The following is a 23,718-nucleotide window of genomic DNA, read 5'->3' on the forward strand; positions in this document are numbered from 1 at the left end:
TCTAGATACAGGCAGTGCCTTGACTATATGTCCTTCTGAGATATTTTATGAAAAATTTTCTAACCTCAAACTTAGGCCAGCAAATGTGAAACTTACTACTTATTCAGGTCATGATGTACCTGTTCTGGGACAAGTGAATGTCAATGTTAAATATAATAATCAGCAGGCGAGTTTGCCTTTGACAGTAGTTAGTTTAGAAAGTAAGAGTCAGCCGATTCTGTTGGGGCGAAACTGGTTAGGCCAGTTGAGGTTAGATTGGCAAAATGTGTTTTCATGTAAAGCCACTGTGGATCACAGTTCTGATTTGGACATTGCTAAATTGAAGAGTAAATTTAAGTCAGTTTTTCAGCCTGGAACGGGCGAAATTAAGGGTGTTAAGGCTCATATTGTCTTAAAGGAGGGGACAGTCCCTAAGTTTTGTAAGGCGAGACCAGTGCCTTTTGCGTTAAGGGAGAAAGTTGAGAGTGAGTTGGACCGCATGGTTCAAGAGGATGTTGCGTACAGAGTTACTAATTCACAGTGGAGCACTCCACTTGTGGTTGTCCCTAAGCCTAATGGTGTTAGGCTTTGTGCCGATTATAAGATTACTCTTAATCAGTGTATTGAAATGGAACATTATCCGCTTCCACAGGCTCAAGATATTTTTGCAACTCTAGGCGGTTGCTCAGTTTTTAGCTGCCTTGATCTTTCAAATGCGTATCAGCAATTGGCGGTAGCGGATGAATCGCAACATCTGTTGACCCTAGCTACCCATAAGGGTCTGTATCGTTTAAAAAGGCTACCATATGGTTTGTCTTCAGCTCCTGCAATTTTTCAGTCAGCCATCGACCAAATTTTAACAGGTCTTCCAGGAACGGTGGCGTACTTAGATGACGTCTTAGTGGCGGCTCGCTCTAAGGAAGAGGGGCTTGCCCGTCTGGCGCAGGTGCTGCAACGCCTTGATGAGTTTGGTGTTCGAGTAAACCAACAAAAGTGTAAGTTTTTGCAATCTTCAATCGAGTATTTAGGACATGTGATTACTCGAGATGGTCTCCGTCCACAAGAAAGTTTGTTAACTGCGCTGCGTAAAGCGCCTGAGCCTAGTACTAAGGAAGAGTTACGAGCCTATATTGGTCTAATAAATTATTATCATGCATTTATACCTAACCTGTCTGCTAGAATAAGCTGTTTTTATGACTTATTACATAAGGATCATCCATGGGTGTGGTCGGAGGTGTGTTCTAAGACTTTTCAGGAGAGTAAATCATGGGTGTTGGACTCAAGTTTGTTAGTTCACTATGATGTTAAAAAGCCCATAGTTCTGACGTGTGATGCGAGTCCCAGAGGGGTGGCTGCTGTTCTATCTCATCTTATCGATGGTCAGGAAAGGCCAATTGCCTTCGCATCGAAAACGCTAAGTTCCAGTGAACGGAATTATTCTCAGTTACATCGGGAGGCTCTGGCTTTGATCTTTGGAGTCAAAAAGTTTCATAAGTATATATATGGAAGACACTGTATTCTACAGACTGATCATCAGCCGTTGACGGCTATTTTTGGCTCTAAAAAGGGCGTTCCTAGTATGGCGGCAGCTAGGCTGCAGAGATGGGCCTTGATTCTATCAGCATATGATTTGGAGGTTAGGTACCGGAAGGGAGTGGATGTCCCTCACGCTGATGCGTTGTCTAGGTTACCCTTAGCAGAAGCGGAACCTATAGAGCTGGATGCTAATTTTGTTTCACATGTAGATGTGTGTACAGAAGTGATGAACAATTTCTGTGTTGTCAAGGACATTGCACCTATTACTGCCTTGCATATAGGTAAAATGACGGATAAGGATCCGATTCTTTCGAAGGTCCGAGATTTTGTGATGTACGGCTGGTCGAGCTCGGTTGAGCCAGAACTAGCTATTTTTCTAAGGAAGAAGGACGAGTTGTCCGTGGAACAAGGTTGTTTGCTGTGGGGTTCTCGTGTAGTGATTCCAAAGAAACTGTATTCATCTGTGCTTCAAATGTTGCATGATCAACACCCGGGAGTTACACGCATGAAGATGCTGGCGAGAAGTTATGTCTGGTGGCCAGGCATGGAGAAGTCGATTGAAGACGTGGTGGCCTCTTGTTCTGCGTGTCAGTTAACTAGGAATTCGGTACCTAAAGTACCGTTGCAGCAATGGCCTACAACATCAACTCGATGGCAGAGGATACACATTGACTTTGCGGAGGATCCAGAGTCGAGACAGCAACTTTTAGTTTTGATTGACACATACTCTAAATGGTTAGAGGTATTTATCATGAGTTCCATGAATTCTTCCAAGGTTATCGAGAAACTCCGTACCTTGTTTTCATCGTATGGATTGCCTGTTGAACTGGTGTCGGACAACGGAAGATCTTTTACTAGTCAAGAGTTCAAGACCTTTTTGCATAACAACAATGTGAAGTTCACATTAACTCCCCCGTATCATGCGGCTTCAAATGGATCTGCAGAGAGAAGTGTTCAGGAGGTCAAGAAAAACCTTTTGCGTCAAGTGATTGAGGAACATCAGCGTTCTCAGCGTACCACTCTTCAAATGAAATTAGATAATTTCTTGTTTGCGTACCGCAACACTCCAAATACAGTTACTGGCTTAACCCCTGCAGAAATGTTCCTGTCTTGGAAGCCTCGTACTCAGTTGGTTATGTTAAAACCCAATCTCCAGTCATCCATTGATCAAAAACACAGGGAACAAAAAGATGCAGCTGATAGGCTTAGGGGAAGAAGCAGATTTTTCTCAGAAGGTCAGGCAGTCTATGTCAAAACTGTCCGAAATGAAAAGATATCTTGGGTTCCTGGCAAAATAATTCTAAAGAGAAGTCCGGTCACCTATCTGGTGAGTGTTATTGGTGGAAAACCCCGATTTTGTCATGCGGATCACTTGAGAGCTCGGTATGCAGAAGAGGAGGAGATTTTTGTATCACCCAAGGACCCCGTTGTATCACCCCAAGTACCCAAGAATTCACCCCCGCCGGAGGATCGACCAACCAGTCCCATGATGATGTCACCTGTACCTAGGCCTACGACCAGTCCCAGGGAGAGCCTAGGGCAAGCCCAGCCTCAGCCAACTCCTGCGTCGCCGCTAGCACAGTGCAGCCCACCACCCTCGCTGAGGAAGTCTGCACGGACTGTGCGAAAGCCTCACAGGCTGGACTTGTAAAATTATTACTGAATAATGGGAAGAAGAAATTTTGGTTGCATTTTATTGAAAGTGAATTTATTTTATTTTGAAAGTTGAGTTAATTTTGAATTTATGATATTGACTTTTTTTTATGGGGAAGACGAGTGTAGTAGAAGTCATTATAGTTTCATATATGAACAGTTATAATTATTAGTAACGGAAGAGTTATTATGTTTTGCGGGGTGGCTGCACTGTGCACTGAGCCCTGAAGTGGGATGATTCGTCACGGCTCCTCCTTCTATGTCCAACAGCGATCGTAAGTGGTTCTTTATAATTACTGTCCACTTTTCTAGCGTAACGTTAGGTTACGACAAATATGATCTGAACTGAAGTGTTTGTCAAATCTGCGTTCCATTAGAATGGAAATTATAATATCAACAAGGAAGAAATAAATCATAAACAACAATTAAATTTTGCTTGGCTTTGCTTGTTGCTGTGTTTGATTGATCTCGTGCTTAGAGCAAATCAACAAGATAATAATTGTGCGTGTTGATTTTCTCTTTTAACCTGGCATTTGCCTTTCCCCATAGGCTTCAGACCTGTCTGTAAAATTTATCCAGCAAATCAAGGTGTGAGCAGGTATAGTATAAGAGTTAACTATACTGAACAAATTTAATGGGCACGAGGATGCAAACGTACGACAATTCAGCCATCGATCCGTAGTTTGTGATGCTACTGACTGTGCCATCTACTCACCGTAATGTTTGAGTTATCTGACAGACATTTAGACTTGTCATTTGAAATGTTTCTTTGTGTTTGGCAGAGGGTAGTCGGGAGCTGGACCACTTCAATGCTGCATTTGTGTCAGCCTGGAAGCATACACACAACTACACCACGTGGGTCGACGGTGGTGGTCGTGATGCAGTGCTTAATATCAACCCTGGACACCCCTTTGCTGGCCAGCTCTCAGTGGCCGACATGAAGCTCCGATTGACCCAGTGAGTGTTAGTGAGCAACTAATAACATTTTTCTCTTTTTTATCTGCATTTATTTTGCTAGATCTGGCTTTTATGTGAAACTTATCAAGCAAAGTAAGGGTTGAGCTGGTTAAGTACAAGAAATATTACACTGATAAATGTTAATGTTGCTTACCAGAACCACAATGAAAGATATAGAAGAAAATTGCTTATGAGACTACCATGTGTTTTAGCTAAGTGTCGGTTTTAGAGGAAGAAATCCATCCCTTCCTCTTGATCCTACCTTTAAAACAATAGCTTAACAGCTGAGGTTTGCCAAAACTTCTATCGGCTGCAACGTATACATCAAGAAGAAAAATGAGTTGAGGAACTTTCCCTCAAACCGCCAACATTTTGTGAAAGAACTATAGTGCTAGACACCACTTGAATTACCATTGAATGTTTCCTCTGTAACTTACTTCTCTTTGCCAGGATGCAACCCCAAGATATCGCTCCCATCATTACACAGTCTGTCGTGTTACCAACTGAGCCACCGACTCATCAATGTTCAGCTGTCTTTCATCACCTCTCATCTTATCCTTCTCTATCTCTCTATCTGTTATACTGAACTTAATTTCCACATGTGTTTTGACAGCACCATGCAGAACACTGAGGGAGGTCGCAAGCTGAACCAAGCCATGGTATCTACAGGCAAAGCAGTTGTCACCACTGGTCGGGCAGTGGGTAAGTCCAAGTCTCAGCGCTTTACTTTTGCATTTATGTATTTGTTTTGTTTATTTGAGTCTCATTCTACAGAAAACTCCTCATAAAGCAAATAGTCTAGAACTGTATACACAAAATCTATTTCTTAAAATGATCAAAATTGTTTTCTGAACTTTATCTTTACCGAAGTATGAGATCTGTGTTGTAATTTGCTCAGTTACATTCCTTTGGCCAACCCAGGCCAACTACTCTTATCAAGGTGGAAGATTCCTGATGCCTAGCAAATTTTCCAATAATTGGTTTGAGTTTTTTTATCATAGTTTAAACCAAACCGAGATTAGTTTTGATAGTGAACCCTACATTACTACCTTTATTTCATCTATATCCAGTGCTCGATTTGTAAAAGATAAGGGGCCTGAACTGTAACCTATTTAATGGGATTAATACCTATTTATGTACCTGTTTAAACCAATATTTTTATCTTTCCGAAAGAGAGGTACCGGAACTTTGTTCCACCGCGTTCCCCCACAAATCGAGCACTGACTATATCACAACTGTGACTTACTGTCCAAGTATGAGTAGGAACATTATTGCCGGTTGCTCTGATATGTAATTTTATAGGCATTTTTGATTGAGTACCCACTTTTATAATCATGAACACCCGCACACCAACTTTTCCTTGTCCAAAAGGGATGTGTAGAATTCTTTGTCTATGTGCGGATCCATAGACTTAAGTTTTAGCATATTTAGTTTTTCTTGATGATGAAGATGTAAATTAATATTGTATTGGTAAAAGGCTGATTATATTACTAATTAACTGGCTATTAATATGTAAATGGAGACATGTTTTAAAAGAATGGAATACAAGTTTTAATCTTCCTGTTTGTACAAAATTTCATCGAAATCGGATCCGTTTTGCTCGAGTTATCGCGCTAACGGACACACCTTATCTATATATATATATATATATGAATTTGAATGGATGGTGTTTTTGGCCTTTGGGGACCTCAAAACGAAAAAGTAAATCGGTCTCAGGTCTATAGGTCTTACCATGAGACCTTCGGTAATAGCTTATTCCCTATATGGAAAATTCGCTAAAAATGTCTTTTCTGTTCAACCAATAAGTCATAGAAGTCGTATGTAAGCCCTCACTATTAGGGTACGTGCTACAATTGTGTAAATAAATGGTCTTTATTTGCAATCTAACGTAGTACTTCACCCAACAGGAGGAGCAATATCGCAAGCAAAGGGTGCGTTGAGCAGTTGGTGGAGCAATCTGACAACAACGCCAGGAGCAGAAGTTGCGGAACCTGCTGCGGAAGTTGAGCCTGCTGCGGGTCAAGTCTACGAAGTGTAGCTGCGTAATCAAGCACTGTTACATGTGTAGAAGTTGGTGTTCCTAGATAATCATATATGTAATATAATTTCTACTGTATTTGTTTGTGTAAATACTAATGTTTGTTACAGGACCTCTTGTGTACAAATGTGAACCAGCTACAATTAATGTTACATTTGACTAAAGAACGGTGTGACTGTCATAGTTAGTAATCAATTGGTTCTCTGTAGTATATACAACTTCTTGAAAGGAAATACTCTCTTTATTTAGTAATATCACATTTAACATTTTATTTTGAGATGTAAATGTGATCTATGTTAAATTTTTTCACCGCAGCACTCATCATTTCTTCATTCTGATGTTTACAAAGGTTTTGTTATTGGTTTGTTCAGTCAAATAATTCATCATAATTTATTAATATTGTGTTACATCATTTCTAAAAACCTATTTACGTGTTTCATAATCATATAAAAAACACTGTTTTATTTTTAGCGGAGGAAAGTTTTTATGTTGTTTGATGGTCTTGAAACTATTCCGCCTTGTTATTTAAATTTATAATGCATATCAAGTTAAATGTTGACCAAATTATTTAAGTACCTATATCAGTGTTTTAGGTGATTTTATTAAGCTTACAAAACAATTTGTTCAAAGCTGGGATAAAAATGTGCAATACTAATCATAAATTAACCATCAACCTTTATGGATGAAAAATGTTGCACTAAACGCTTCAGAGAATAAGTGTTACTGGATGTTCTTGCTCTGTTAGTACCATTTGAGTGTCACAGGCAAACGGTTTAGGTTTTATTTGTCTACGAGGCTGTATTTTTAGGAGTGGTTCACTCGTATAGTCCTTAAAAATTACCGTTACTCTCAACTACGACTAAACCTAAGCGTCAGCCTGTGGTGCTTAAAAGTATTAATATTATTTTTATCATAAATTTCCAGTATACTCATTAAATTAATTATAATATTTTATCTTATGCAAATAATGCTATAACAATTAAGAGAAAACAAAATATTTATTTGTGTATATTATGTCTAGTATTTCATGTACCATTGCTTGTAATCATTTTTATACTTTGTGATATTTGTTTATAGTTTGTACATATATTTTAGTTATATATAAAGACAGGCTGGTTCTGCACTTTTGTTCGTAAACCTGATACAGTAATTTTTATGTTGACTTTGTTTTAACTTTGGAAAATGCTTAAAGGATATACGTCTACTCTTTATAGATTGTCTGCTGTTTGTAAATAAAAATTTATTGGTGACAAGCCAGTGCTACCTCCAGTTAACTATATATTACCTGGTTGCTGTCCTTTACCTCCAGTTGTATTTCTAGCTCAGTGGTATTCCTCTTGTTTAGGTATTGTTCTATTGTTGTTAGACAAATGATACTTTTGTAACAGGTTACGTACCTTGACGTCCACAATTCCTCTGTCGAACTTATGTTGACTAGTTTCAACTATTGAGTAGTCGAAACAGAACGTTAAAATATTTCATTCATTGAATGTCGTCAAATCTTCTTAAATACATTGAACACAAACACAACACGAACACGGTAGACATTTAACACATTTGGCCAGCTGGCGCACGTCACTTGAGTCGAAACTAGTCAACAGAATTTTGACAGGAATGTGGACATCAAGGCACGTAACCTGTTATAATTGATTACCAATTCCGGAAGGCTTCAACATGAATAAAATGTTACTTTTGGTTTATCAAGCCATTAGTATCATGTATCCTTAGACAGTCAGAACAATTGGATCAGCCTGATCTTGACATAATTTTAAATGCAGTAGAATTCTGACTATCTTTTCGTATAATTGTGACTGGGGTACATACCAGGACAAGATAGTTAGAGTTCTAATGTTGGATTATTTATTTATAACTTTTTCCAAAGGCTCATCTATATAAAATTGTGATTTTGATTACCTACCTACTTAATTCTACATGTATGTTTAAGTTTTTATGATGTGAAAGGAGATACTGTAATATCTATTTACTGACAATAAAGCTAGCTAGCAATGAAGAAGATTTATTTTGTTTTGAGTTTATATCTGAATCTGTTGTTCTTCTGTACGAATTATACGTGGGAAAATATGCTATCAGTATGACCCACAAGGTAACACCTAAGCCTGGGACCATCAAAGAAGTTCATTTTGTTAAATCCTTGATAACAGTTTTAAGGTTCGTTTCAATCATGTTGTATATGTTAGAATAATAGTTCATTCAAACATATTTTAATCTATTTAACTTCTGTACTGCACAATGTGAAAACTTTCTGTTTAGTACTGATTTGTGTAAAAAATGCTTTTTAATACAGATATTGAAATGTGGGCCCAGTCTCTGTATTAATGTTTTAATTAGGTTATTTAAATGAGTACTGTTATTGTGTTCAAACTTTTATACAATTTTGGTTTATTTAATTTTAATCTTTAAATTGTTAATGGAATCATATTTAGTTTTTACACTCTAATGAACTATTTATTTACAGAAAGATACTTTGTTATTAATCATGGTGTTGATTTTATTTCAACTGTTTAAAAAAACCATATCGTTAAAAATAAAAAGATTCTCCAAAACAGTACTGATTTGTTGTTTATCCGAAGTGTTTCTCTAAAGTTGCTTGGCTTTACTTTAGTTAAATGACTCTCTTTACCTTTCAGTGTGTTTCACAGATAATATGTCAAATTCTAGTGTTTCTTGTTAAAGTGTAAGAACAAGGTTTTATCATTTGTCTAGTGTACTTTATGGTATTTTCAATCTCTTTGGTTTAAAAATACACTTGGGTTTTTAACACCTGTGCAATGCTTGTAGGCCTAGATAGAAGAACTCTTAAGGTATAATCCACGATTACTAGAAAAATACCGGTATGGATCATAAACATAAACAAATGACGTTGTTGGCCCGAATCCTATACTAATAGCATTGAACATATGTTTTGGCAGTTCCATTTAAGCAGTGTCAAATAATGTTTATTTTCGGGCCAAAAACGTCATTTGTATATGTTTATGATCCATACCGGTATTTTTCTAGTGGTATAATCTGATGATGCTAATGTTTGTCCCTCATCAACCAGCTGTTTATTTAATCACAGAGAATTTTGTATATAATTTGTGAAGATTATTTATCACAACAATAACCAAAAAACTACTATGATCCGACTCGCGCTGTGGTATAAATCTTTAAGATTGTCTCATGTTAAAGTACAGGATGTGCTTAATCTAGCAGATTGGTTTTTGTGTGGGCAGACTGCCTTAACTTCTCACATTTTTGTGGGTCCTTTGCACCAAAAAGTCTAAGAACAGTTAGTTGGGCAACACCCATTAGCATTAACTTTTTAGGACTGCCCAGTTTTCATCAGATAGGTAACTTTAAGCTGCAATCAACATCCGCCAACATTCTAATGTTTGAGAAAATCAAAATTTTTTTGTCACTTGTGCAAATGTAAGTATTGGGGTGATGGTTAGGTGAGTGTAGTTATTTCTATTCTGATAGAGAAGAGGGAGGAAACATCATAATAATTTATTTAATTATAATTAACCAATTATATATAGAAATCACAAAAAGTGTAATAGCCTACTCTGTACTGGGAGGCAACAAGATATAAGTGCCAGGGAAACCACCCATTTAAACCCCTAGACAGCAAAAATTTTCAAGCTATTTTTGGGGGTTTTAAATGGATTTCTTATTAGTCCTTGATGCTGATCATTTAAATGCAGCGTTTGTTATGTACTACAGTTGTACTTTAATACTTTATTCTGGAATGGCGACCATACAAAGGTAGCATGTTTAGCCTCTGGATCATGTATTTTACTAATAAAAGGCCTACTACCGGTACTAATATTTCACCTGTAGTAGGCCTACTGTCTGAGATCCTGGTTTAGGTCAGCGACCCAGGTTTCGAACCTAAAAAATGAACCTTTAAGTTTGAAACTTGGGTCACTGACCTAAACCAGGATCACAGACAGTACTACAGGTATTTAACCTTTTGTTATACAAAGGTAGGTTAGGTATTTTAGCCAAGTATGGATGGAGATGAGTGTAGTGGAGGACAGTGGTTTCTGTACTTGGAATATAGGTATACCACGAATCAACATATATCGAATATCTACCAATGTTAATCCATTCCAACTATATTTAAATCATCCAAGCTGCAAAGATATCCATACAAATACGGTAATTACGAAAAACTGTTTTACAGGATGACACATTTTCTGTTTAGTAAATGGGACTGCCTAAAACGCTGACAGACTGACTGACAATGGTATTACTCCATAAGACACATAAACGATGCCACAGAGTGCCACAAACGACGTACACTATTGAAATTTGAAATATGTGTAATGGGTGGAGATATTGATCTTCTGTATAGGCATATCAATACTATATATTAACCAGAAGTTCTTAAAAATGAATTTAAGATTATTTATAAAAAGAGTGCCACAGGTTGCCACAAACGACCTACAGTATTGAAATTTAAAATATGTGTTGGGAGAGAAAATATTTATCTTCTATAAAAATCTGAACATTGTATCTTAACCGGAAGTTCTTAAAAACGAACCTAAGAACTATTTATAAAAAGAGTGCCACAGACTACCACAAACCACTTACAGTATTGAAATTTAAAACATGTGTTAGGGGGGTACATATTTATCTTCTACATGAATTTGAACAGTGTACATTAACCGGAAGTTCTTAAAAACGCAGTATTGAATTTCAATACTGTAAGGCGTTTGTGGCAGTCTGAGGCACTCTTTTTATAAATAGTTCTTAGGTGCGTTTTTAAGAACTTCCGGCCAAGATACACTGTTTAGATTTATATAGGAGATAAATATGTACCCTTTTAACACATGTTTTGAATTTCAAAACTGTAAGTCGTTTGTGACAACATGTGGCACTCTTTTCATTAATAGTTCTTAAATAAATTTTTAAGAACTTCCGATTAATATATCCTATTGAAATTCATACACCTTATAAATAATTGTATTCCCAACACATATTTCAAATTTCAATGGTGTAGGTCGTTTGTGGCAACCTGTGGCACTCTTTTTATTAATAAACTTAGGTTTGTTTTTAAGAACTTCCTCTTAAGATACGCTATTGAAATTCATACACATTATAAATAATTGTTGTCCTAACACATATTTCAAATTTCAATACTGTAGGTCATTTGTGGCAACCTGTGGCACTCGTTTTATGAATACTTCTTAGGTTCATTTTTAAGAACTTCCGGTTAAGATACCCTATTGACATTGATACACATTATAAATATTTGGACTCATAACACATATTTCAAATTTCAATACCGTAGGTCATTTGTGGCAACCTGTGGCACTCGTTTTATGAATACTTCTTAGGTTCGTTTTTAAGAACTTCCGGTTACGATACTCTATTGAAATTAATACACATTTTATATATTTGTACTCCTAACACATATTTCAAATTTTAATACCGTAGGTAATTTGTGGCAACATGTGGCACTCTTTTTATGAATAGTTCTTAGGTTCGTTTTTAAGAACTCCCGGTTAAGATACACTTTTCAGACTTATACAGAAGATAAATATGTACTCTCCTAACACAGGTTTTGAATTTCAATACTGTAAGGCGTTTGTGGCAGTCTGTGGCACTCTTTTTATAAATAGTTCTTAGGTGCGTTTTTAAGAACTTCCGGCCAAGATACACTGTTTAGATTTATATAGGAGATAAATATGTACCCTCTTAACACATGTTTTGAATTTCAATACCTACTGTAAGTCGTTTGTGGCAACCTGTGGCACTCTTTTCATTAATAGTTCTTAAATAAATTTTTAAGAACTTCCGATTAATATATCCTATTAAAATGCATACACCTTATAAATAATTGTATTCCCAACACATATTTCAAATTTCAATGGTGTAGGTCGTTTGTGGCAACCTGTGGCATCGTTTATGTGTCTTATGGAGTTATAACATTGTCAGTCAGTCTGTCAGCGTTTTAGACACTCCCTTAGTAAATAGTGTTTTTTACAAAAATCATGTTTGCGGTACCTAATCATTTAAAAGTTTGCCAATCTAAATACTATAATCCCGCATATGTAACTAAGGGATACAAATTCTAGACCACTTCTAGATGAGCTAGAGACTTGAAATTTTCGGTGGTCGTAGGTCTAGTGACTAAACCCCCGGGAAAAATCCGAAAAGTCGCATTTTCAAATTTTAACCCCCCCGAAATTTCGAATTCCCCCCCCATGTTATCCTTATGGGAAATAACATTAAAAAATACCGAATTTGGTACTCTCATATGAACCGCTTAGAAACGTGCTAGAGACTTCAAATTTGCGTAGTATTGTAGTATGAGATCTTATATTACCGGTGGAATTTGCAAAAGTCCCATTTTCAAATTTTAACCCCCTCAAAAATCCAAAATGGCGGACCTCTGAAAAAGAAAAAAACACTTTTTTTCAACCGGATGTAGCTCGAAAACGGTAAGAGCTAGAAAAGATTTGAAAGTATATTCAGGAACAGGAATTAAATTTTCTACAAAACCCTCTTAGGCGTTTTCCGAAAATCGCACTCCTTCAGCTTCAAAAACGCCCTACTTTCAAAATTTGGTAAATTTTTATTACATTTTTACCGGTTTTCGCCATGTTTTCTTACTTAAATAATTTTTTTTTTCAAAAACTAGTATTGCTTTGTATTCTCCTTACTTTACTTTAAATTTTACTTGCCACATGTTTTTTCGTAACTTTACTCCTTGACCCCCAAAACTTAATTTTAATCTCAAAATTTGAAGGTTTTTTGCCACTTTTACGAGCCCCGTGTTATTCTTATGGAGAATAAGATTGAAATATAATGACTTTGGTATGGTCATATGAATCGTTTAGAAATGTGCTAGAGACTTGTAATTTGGTAGTATTGTAGTAAGGGATCATAAGGTAATGGTGAAAATTTCAAAAGTCCCATTTTCAAATTTTAACCCCCCCAAAAATCCAAAATGGCGGACCTCTGAAAACGATAAAACACGTTTTTTTCAAACGGATTTAGCTCGAAAACAGTAAGAGCTAGAAAAGATTTGAAAGTATATCCAGGAACAGGAATTAAATTTTCTACAAAACCTTTTAAAATGTTTTCCGAAAATCGCACTCTTTCGGGTTCAAAAAACTCCCTACTTTCTAAATTTGGTAAATTTCTTTCAACTTTTTACCGGTTTTCGCTATTTTTTCATACTTAAATCATTCCTTTTTGCAAATATTATTATTGCCTTGTATTCTCCTTACTTTAGTTTAAATTTTAAACAATACGTCTTTTTTCGTAACTTTACTCCTTAACCCCCAAAACTTAGGTTTAATGTCAACATTTGAAGGTTTTTTACCACTTTTACGAGCCCCATGTTATTCTTATGGAGAATAACATTGAAAAATGCCGACTTTAGTATGCTCATCTGAACCAATTAGAAACGTGCTAGAGACTTGAAACTTGGTAGTATTGTAGTATGGGATCTTACATTACCGGTGAAATTCCCAAAAGTCCCATTTTCTAATATTAACCCCCCCAAACATCCAAAATGGCGGACCTCTGAAAACGAAAAAACTAGTTTTTTTAATCGGATGTAGCTCGAAAACAGTAAGAGATAGAAAGGATTTGAAAGAATCTTAGCGAAAGGAAATTAAATTTTCTACAAAACCCTAACTTGCGTTTTCCAAAAATCGCACTCCTTCAGCTTCAAAAAACGCCATACCTTAAAAATTTGATAAATTTCTTTCCAATTTTTACCGGTTTTCGCTATTTTTTCATACTTAAATAATTACTTTTCGCGAATATTATTATTGCTTTGTATTCTCATTGGTTCTTGTATTCTCCTTACTTTAAATTCTACTCCTTTAATAATTTTTCGTATCTTTACTCCTTAACTCCCAAAACTTAGGTTTAATTTCAAAATTTGAAGGTTTTTTTACCACTTTTACGAGCCCCATGTTATTCTTATGGAGAATAAGATTAAAATATAATGACTTTGGTATGGTCATATGAATCGTTTAGAAACGTGCTAGAGACTTGGAATTTGGTACTATTGTAGTAAGGGATCATAAGTTTATGGCAAATTTTGCAAAAGTCCCATTTTTAAATTTTACCCACCTTAAAAATCCAAACTGGCGGACCTCTAAAAACGACAAAACCCATTTTTTTTCAATCGCCTATAGCTCGAAAACAGTAAGAGATAGAAAATATTTGAAAGGATTTTCATGAACGGGAATCAAATTTTCTACAAACCTTTAATAGGTGTTTCCCGAAAATCGCACTCCTTAACCTTCAAAAAACGCCCTACTTTCAAAATTTGGTAAATTTCTTTAAATTTTTACCGGTTTTCGCCATTTTTCATACTTAAATAATTTGTTTTTGCAAAAATTAATATTGCTTTGTATTTTCCTTACTTAACTTTAAATTTTAAACACTACGTGTTTTTTCGTAACTTTACTCCTTGACCCCCAAAACTTAGGTTTAATGTCAAAATTTGGGGCCCCCCAATATTATTCCTACAGGTGCATCGGTCTAAATCAATTTTAACCAATTCTAGATTAGCTAAAGATGTGAAATTTGGCTCAATTGTAGGTCTTGCGCCATGGCCCATTTGTATTTACCCCCAACCAAAAAAGGGGACCTGGGGGCGTCGTATTTTCAACCCCCCACCCAAATATTGAATCCTCCCCCCCCCCTAATGTTATTCTTACAGGTGCATAAGTCTAAATCACGTTTACCCATTTCTAGATTAACTGGATATCTGAAATTTGGCATGATTGTTGATCTTGCGCCCTTTTCAAAATTGACATTTTACAAATATAACTCCCCCCCCCCCACGAAAATTAGAATCCCCCCAATGTTATTCCTACAGGTGCATCGGTATAAATCAATTTTACCCACTTCTAGATTAGCTAAAGATCTGAAATTTGGCTCAATTGCAGGTCTTGCGCCATGGCCCATTTCTTTTTATCCCCAACCAAAAAAGGGGGCCTGGGGGCGGAGCCCCCAGCGAGCCAAAGGCGAGTACATATTTATAACCTACATAGTAAAAAGGGTTTTTTTTTACAAAAAACTTGTTTGCGGTAATCATTTAAAAGTTTGCCAATTAAAAAAGAAACGTATTATTTGCTTTTCTTGACACCGCTCGCTGGTTATGCTTTTTAAGTCCGTGACCTTGAAAAGCTATTAAAATCACATTTTAATTAAATCCTGAGATTTCGTGATTATACAATTTAATTGGTATTGGTTGTATCGCAATCAGTAATCGACGAATGGATTCCAGACCAGCTTTTTAAAACGGTGATGGTACTGTGTAATGGTTTTATTTGTTTGAGCGCGAAACTTTTTTCATAGATTAATCAAACATACTGTTTTTCCATTGGTCTGTTTGTTGAGGACAGCTTTTAGATGCACCTTGTCGGAATTAAACGCGGGATCACCCGACATTAGCCGAAGATGTCATGACGACATGACGTCAGTATGTCACCTGTGCAAAACAATTTGGAGCAGTTTTGCGCTGTGGTTGGAGTTACAGTTTTTAGGAAGTTAGTGACGGGTATTTTTACTATTTGAACATTTTTAAATGCTAACAGATTATTACCCAATGGATTAGTGGTTGCTTTTTAATTCTAAATCGGTTAAGAATACAGTTATTATTCTTTTTATGTGGCAATGCGAGAAAAGGATAGGCAGTATCAGCAACTGGCGGGCGGCCGCCATCTTCCAGATGAGGTTTTTCTCGTTTATTAGGTTCTATTCGGTTATAATTGAATGTGATACGATATCGTTATATTAATGCGAATCGTGTTTTAGTGCGTGACATAAGCCTGCCAACCATTTGGAATAATCTGGATACCACAAGACAGGTAATATTATTGTTTTTATTCTAACAAATTAACAAATACCTTAACATTCCGTTCAGATCCAAATGACGATTTGGTGTCACACCATTGGAATCGGGAGAGGCTTATTATTGTACAATGGATTCTAGATTTTAAGTTGACAATTTACCTACGCATAACTTCTTATCCATGTAACTTGCCATTAATGATTTATTTATAAAATTGAACACCATTCATTCATTATTCATGTGAAAAAGTAAAGTACAACAAACTTGAACCATCCTTGGTAAAAAATACGGTTGTTTGGTTGGCACATGCATACCGTGGAATTAGCCTATTTAACTACTAAATGTTAAGTCATACACGAAACGGTCAAACTAAGTTATTATAGAAATTAACTAAACAGTCATAACCTTAAACTTATAAGTTTTATGTTTGTAAACACTGGCCTCATAACCACACTCACACATAAAGCATAACTTACTTAGTCCAGATTAAACCTTCATCATCCTTTCTTGGAATTAAAGTAAATAGGCCTAGGCTAAGGTAACTTAAGTAATATAAGTACCTAAGTTAGTTAAGTAAGTTACCTAACTTAATAAGTAATGGCTTAACTTTATTAACTTACTGATTCTAACTTAAGTTATCAAGTCTAGGGCTCATTTTGAGTTAAGTTACAATAGCCTTTAGTCTAGGTTACATTTTTGTTTACATCTCATGAAGGTTACACTTCCATATCTGTTGGCACAAACAACCGAATGAAAATATTGATCGATATATCATCTGGTAAGGTTACCTAACCTAACTAACCAAACGATATATATCGAATTAAACAATCGAGTAATGTATATTACTCATTCGGTTGTTTGTGCCAACAGATATGGAATTGTACCCCTCATGAAAACTTTTTTGCTAGAGAAATCCCCTAAAACTTATTTAAGCGTAAACTTAGGCCTACACAATGAGTTACCGGTAAGATGAATGTAAGTTTAAGCTTAGCTCATTTTTAAGTAGCTCTGAGTAAACTTACCGTACCTACCTACCTAAAATGAGGAAGGCTAACTTATTATTCTTAACTTAAGAACATATAAGTTAAATTTTAACAATTATTAAACTCAAGCTGTCATCAGACCAATAACTTAGGCCTAGGCCTATAGACCCTAAGTTATTAGGCCTAGTTAATGCTCTCATAGAGAATGCCCCATCGCAGGGCCAGCGAGAGCCTTACCGGACCCCTGGGCTGAGCGATTCTGGCACCCATATTTTCATGATTTGACTGGTTTTAACCCTACAATATCCAAGTCCAGGCTTAAAAATTTTAGCTGATAAATTCCCTTATAACTTAGGCTAAGTTATATGTTTTCACTCATGAGAATTATTTTTTTTTAATCACTGTTAATCTTGACGTAAACATCCAGTGACTGACTGACAGCCAAAAGAAAACATAACCTCTACTGAAACAAAAAATGCAGTAGGCCTAGTTACCCGTGCATCGGTGTAACTTAAGTTATATCAATTGCCTATCAGTAACTTAAGTGCACTAGGTACTGTGTGCCGGCCCCTCAGCCATGGTCGTCCCATTGTACAGTTTTGTTACACGAATAACACATTTCTAAAAAGCCTGATATTTTGATTAATTCACGTGCTTACAGTGCTTGCAACTTACCCAAGTAAAAAATTGTATTAAGTTAAGTTAATACTTAGGCATAAGCTTTATTGAACTGGAAAACCATAACTTAAACTTACATAAACTTTTTTAATGAGTTGAGCAGATTAGGCTACATGTAACTTACAGAACAAATTTTACATTCGACCTAGGTTCTAATTTAGTAGATCATTATTGTGAAGTTTGCATGTTTGTAAACTTATTTATTGTTGCTATTTATTGTTGTATTTATTGTTTTCTCGTAGCTTGTTACTGTTCTGAATTGTATCACATTTGCATCTCGTTAGTTCCTTTATATTGTATCTCTATCAATCATTTATGTATTGGCGTCAGCCGTTGAAATGATAAATAAATAAATAAATTTGCGTGGGAGGAACCTCAAACTCCCCTCCTGGTGTGAACACACCCGTTAGCCCCCTTCCTTGACAAGGTCCTAGAACTGTCACTGCTAAAGAATGCAGATGAATACACAAAACTTACTTAAGATTTAGGCCTACTTATAATGTGAAGGAAGATTATTGAATGCCCTGACTTAAGTTAGCTGTTGATAAGTTATAAAATTAAACAGTAAGCCTAGGTTAGGCCTAATAGTTATGTTATGGTAATGTTTGTTTCAATTTATGCTCTTACGTAAGTTAGAAACAATTTGCAAACATCTTCATTGTTAGGCCTATTGTTTAAAACTGTTAATGGCTAGGGTAGTCGCAAAGTGAAGAGGTGGAGGAAAACAAATTTGTATTTAAAACAAAGAGATGGTGTCTTATTTAGATGTAGGTATAGGCCTATTGTCAACCTTTGAGGGGGAGCTTGCAGAGTTTAGCTCCGCACATTAAGCTTCACAAACTCGATTAGGTTCACGAGCTCGGGACTTCATAGTCCGCGACCAGAAGTTGGTCCTGGACTAGGCTAGGCCTATATAAGCTACAACCAAAAAATGGGTTCACGAGTCAGAGTCTAATGATGTGAAAGCCGGGCTTATTGTTGGTCAAGACCAAATCCGGAGTGGATCCAGTGGATAATGACAGATGAATTTAGGATGGTGATTTTTGGATAGGCTAATTGTAACTAAAAACTTACCGGTAATTACATGGTACATACAATTATTGAAATTAAAATGTATTTAGAGGTAGGTACTGACTATTTAGATATAAAAATCGTATGGGTGTCCTGATCTTTAATCGTGGTTGTAATCTAGGGATATTCTTTCCGTTATTATTAACACTCTAATAATCTCTGTTTAAAATGTTGGAATAATATTCTGTAGTTCGCGAGTAATATTATTTAGGCTATGTAAACAGCTATGGTTTTTTTTATTTTTATTTTGTGTAGTTGCGATTTTAAAATACTTACTTACTTGAATACTTGTATCAGTTTCATTGGTATTACAATGCGTTCGAATTTAGGAAAACATTGTTTTTTATTCTTTTGGCATAGGGCCTAGTTTCAAACTGAAAATTTGATTTATTCTGCTTTCATTACTAAACAAATAGCTACCATCCAAGCTTTCCTAATATACAATAAATCCCCAGTTTCAAGGAGGGCCTATTAATCGATAAAGGCAACAACAAGCTGTCTACAGGATCCCATAGCAGATAATGTGCTTTCCTATTCTTATTCAGCAGTTTGGTGACGGTTGATCTGGAGAAGGTAAAACCATGTTGACTGGGACTTATTAGTGGTTTTGGAAAGGGTTTAAGGCGAGACAACACTAACATTTCAAACACCTCCTCTACTGATGAATGGTAATACTGTAGGTCGATAGTTCTCGACTTTCGATGGATTGCCTCCTTTGAGAATCGGAACAATGTGGCCCCGTCTTGAGAGTCTCAGGAAATACTCCTTGTTGAACGTAAAAGTTGAATAACACAGTCAGAGGTTGGGCCAAAGTGTCACTGCAGTGTTGAAGGAAAGACGGAGGTACATTGTCTGGTCCAGCGCCTTTCGTGACATCAAGTTTTCTGAGGGCTTCTAAGACTTCCAATACAGAGAAGCATGATTGATGGTGTAGAGTTGGCATTGAAGTTAAAAGGAGGTGGTGAAACTAAGGGCTTTGAGGATAACCGATGAAAATAAAGCTGAGAACATTTCAGCTCCCTCCTGTGGATCATTGGAAGAGTTTCCATTAAAACTAATAATGGGTAGTATAACAGGAGATCCACCAGACGAGCGAACAAAGCTCCAGAAGCTTTTAGGGTTGTGAGGAATCGAATCTTCTATGTGCCGCAAATAGTTTCTATGACATGTGCGACTCAGATTCCTGCAGTCATTACGCAACTCGCAAAACCTTGAATAGTGCACTGGAAGGAATGTTTGTTTGTAGCGCTTGTGGGCTAATTTCTTTTGAATAACCAAATTGATGAGCTCCGCATAGAACCACTTGGGGAAGGATGCGGGGTTCCAATTCGTTTTAAGGGACTGCACTGAACACAAATATATCTCCAAGCACTGCAATAATTCTTTCAAAACCCTCATGGACGTCAACTGAGTCGTGCGGTTAAAGGAAAGGTCCGTTGTTGCGAGCATTTCAAAAGCAGCATACAGATTGCACTTACGAAGATTTGGGCAGGTGTAGTATCTAGCATGAGGTAAACCCCGAGAAACTGGCAGCGGGAAAGATAAAGGAGGATGATGGGGAACAGCTTGAACTAGGTACTCAATAGCAACGTGAACGGAGACCGATTTGAAACTGCAAAAAATCAAATCCAACGTTACTTGTCTGAAGTTCCTTATGTGATTAATTTGGTCCAAGGAATGGAGTTCGGCGAGGTTTTCAAGAAGTTCCATCTTGGGTCGATCAATGACGGGACCTACAGGTGTAGTGCAGTCATACGAGGTGATGTTAGGATAGATGATGTAAGGATGTTTAGGATGTAAGGATGAAGAGAGCAAAGAAGATACTACTTCTTGCACCTACTAGCAATACTCATTAGCCTATATGTAGAAATAGGTTGTCCACGAGGAACGTCTAGACACAATTCAGTACCAGTTTGTGAAGTTTGGTTCGGAGGCCATTGACATTTTGAAAATATAAATTTAGATTATGTTTGTCGTTGGAAGATATTAGTTTTTTTGTAGCCTAACAATCTAGGGAATTCCATTAAAATATTTTATGGTCAGGTCCTGTTCTCCAGAATCCGTACGGGCTTTAAGAGTGTCCCACAAATCAGGTACAGTAGGTAGGCTACTGTCTTTCTTTCAGAGTATGATCTCGGGCAAGAGAGACACCATTTAGGCCAGTGTTTCCCAACCAGTGGTGTGCCGGGAGGCCTCTGTAGGTGTGCCGCGAAATTTTAAGTAGTTAAAAAATTTTTGATCAAGAAAGAAACTTTTAATGAGCAAACGTCGAGCACAAATTTCCCACTAGAACTCAAACCAGGGGTTATTAAATATTTCTCCCTCATTATTGGTAAATTCATACAAAATGTTAATCAAGCTCAATGTTTTATTATTATTTAAAACTTTCCATTTAATAAACACTAAATAATGTACGCATGTTAGATAACAAATGTGAGTTTTATATTTTTTACCTTATATATAGGCCTACAGTAGACTCCCTCTTATCCGGACACCTTTTAACCAGACATCGGTTTAACCGGACATAGGTTTAACCGGACTACACTCGGCGGAAATTACATTTCTTTAACCGGACAATTTTTATCAGCACATTGATTTATTTAACCGGACTAGATCGTCAGGAAGTGGGCAGTACTGAAACGACTGATCTTGTGGGAAAGATTTGAGACCAGTGATCACGTGTCTAAATACAATGCTCTCATAAATCTTAAGTCGAATATCACAGTAAACAGTCCGTTTTAACGAGTTTTAGGGGACGTCGGTTTAACCGGAAAACCCGTTATCCGGACTGGTCTCGGTCCCGAGGAGTCCGGATAAGAGGGAGTCTACTGTATATATATATATATTTACTAGTAAAAATTTGGTTTTACGGAGTAAGATTTAATTGAAAAAAAGAGTTTTTTATGCACTTACTAAATGTAATTTTAACCAACGATATTTCGTAGACAAGTGTGCCGTGACTACAAACTTGTTCTAGTTAGTGTGCCCTGAACGGAAAAAGGTTGGGAAACACTGATTTAGGCCAACAGAGCCTTTTTTGGAGTGTTATTAATTCAATGAGAAATCCTAGAAATCAATCACAAAATGTAACATAAGCTAATACGGTACTGTACTTCAATGTAGGCCTACATCTGCTTGTGTGAATTTCAAAATGGTTTAAGTAAAGGTCCAAATTGGTAACATATAAGTATTTTTCTCACAAAATAAATAAAAATTTTTAATTTTAATATTGTTAAGGTAGATGTACTGTAACTTATTTTAGGCCAAGTTTTTAAAAATTGTTTAACAACTTTGGATTAAAAACCAATAATGGTTTGATTTGGATAGAAAGATGTGCATAGCATCCTAAAAATTAATTCTCATAACTTTCTATAAGTTTATGGATGATGCAAGTTTGAAGGTTATCTAAATTGCTCTTTTATTGTGACTTTGATAGTGAAAAATGTTAATTGTCTCTCAGATTTGTTTGTGAAGCGTTTGATTTTATTGTCTTTCAAAACTTTAAAAATTTACTCATGGTAAGCCCACAGTAATCAAGTTTCAACTTTTAGGCCTACTATTAAAACTATTAGTGAACTACGTGTTGAAAGTAAAAGGGGTTTTATTCCTACATTTTGGTTGGGGGGGGGGGGGTTGTGCTTTATCCTACATTAAGAGCAAAGCACAAAAATAATTTTGTAAACCGTATATTTCCTCTAGTTGATATGACTAGTTTTTCAAACAGACCTAGACCTATTTATTTTTATGCTGGAAATTCACAATTAAATTAGATTTTACAAGAAATTGTGTTCTCTTTCTCACTTGCTAAGTGACAACATGAAGGTTAAAAGTAATGCTTATCACAGTTGCAAAGATAACAGTTAAATGTGTTGATAACAAACCTTTAATTATGTCTTAGCAATACAAGCTAGTGCATATATTACAAGTAACAATGCTGTTAAATTTTATTGTCTTAGGCCTAGGCCATCTGTTATGGAATTATTCTGGTAAGTTTTCTTGTTGCTTGGTAAAATTATTATTAAGTACCGGTAGTTATGATAAGTGCTGGTGTATATGCCAAAGAGCCTTAGGGCCTATAGCTCGCCAGCAATCAGAATGTTGTCAGTTTGATTAAGACAAGTCCAGTAACTTTTTGATGTAGCTGTGCTTGAAAATCAAGCCATTCATACATGGACCTGGCTTTAGAAAAACTTGTGTCAGATAATAAAATAGACACATTCATCTCGACGACAGTAGTGATACTGTAATTTAGTTTTTACTTCAATTGTTTACAGTCAATACAATTTTACCTTTAAATATATAGGCCTATTTCCCTCTAGGATTGGTTAATTGGCATCGATAATTTTACCAATTTCTCTCAGCTCACATTTTCTTGCTAATTTAGCGTCATAAGAAACTTTGATAACATAACCGAACCAACGCCATCCTTTCTTTGATCTTTATTGAACAAAAACTATCAGAATTTTCAATTGAACAGGGTGTCTACCGGTCACAGGAATTATACAAGTCATGGATCGCTGATTTTACTAGGAGATCTCGGAAGGTACTGAAAAGTACCTACAGTATTTTCATTTTAAGCCCTTAAAAGTCACAGGAAAAAATCGTGCCTAGCAAGCTGAAATAATGTTTCCTGGACCTAAGTTTGGTTTATCACCTTGATGCAGGCAATGATGTTCAATTCATAATACTGAATCAGCGAAAGCAAACCTATTTTGGGAGCAGGCAACCAGCTCAAATCATTTCAGCACAAAATATTGTATACCCGAAGCCATGCTCAAGTTATGTCAAAATATGAATTATTGTCTTAGAGGTACCAGATTGTGCGTTTTCGTTGTTTGCATCATTGTTCCCCCTAAAGTCGCTGAAATTAGTTTGATCAACTGGAAGACGTATAATCTATGACTTGGCCTACTTTACTTGAAATAATAATATTTAGGCCATGTTTTCATTTATGGAGTAAATAGGTAACATAAAAAAAGATTAAATAAAATTAG

The 23,718-nt window shown here is 36.2% G+C and overlaps 2 protein-coding genes across 4 annotated transcripts in view; both read left to right on the top strand.

Annotated features, from left to right (window-relative positions):
- Positions 1 to 8,714, top strand: part of LOC129002089 (late secretory pathway protein AVL9 homolog) — a 29,842-nt gene extending 21,128 nt beyond the window's left edge. Inside the window, exons 9-11 of the mRNA XM_054429626.1 lie at positions 3,951 to 4,125; positions 4,739 to 4,827; positions 6,033 to 8,714. Of these exons, the coding sequence (XP_054285601.1) occupies positions 3,951 to 4,125; positions 4,739 to 4,827; positions 6,033 to 6,163 (395 nt within the window). The 3' untranslated portion in view covers positions 6,164 to 8,714. The remainder of the gene's footprint in view (positions 1 to 3,950; positions 4,126 to 4,738; positions 4,828 to 6,032) is intronic.
- A 6,928-nt stretch (positions 8,715 to 15,642) lies between these two features.
- Positions 15,643 to 23,718, top strand: part of LOC129001932 (serine/threonine-protein kinase tousled-like 2) — a 122,927-nt gene continuing 114,851 nt past the window's right edge. For all 3 annotated transcript variants that reach the window (XM_054429366.1, XM_054429369.1, XM_054429367.1), the window contains exon 1: positions 15,643 to 16,008. The gene's annotated coding sequence lies outside the window, so the exon portion shown is untranslated. The remainder of the gene's footprint in view (positions 16,009 to 23,718) is intronic.

This window comes from Macrosteles quadrilineatus, unplaced genomic scaffold (genome assembly GCF_028750875.1).
Source record: "Macrosteles quadrilineatus isolate MER2022 unplaced genomic scaffold, UCM_ALF_1.0 Scaffold_9__3_contigs__length_116548681, whole genome shotgun sequence".
In the NCBI taxonomy this organism is placed as follows: Eukaryota; Metazoa; Arthropoda; class Insecta; order Hemiptera; family Cicadellidae; genus Macrosteles; species Macrosteles quadrilineatus.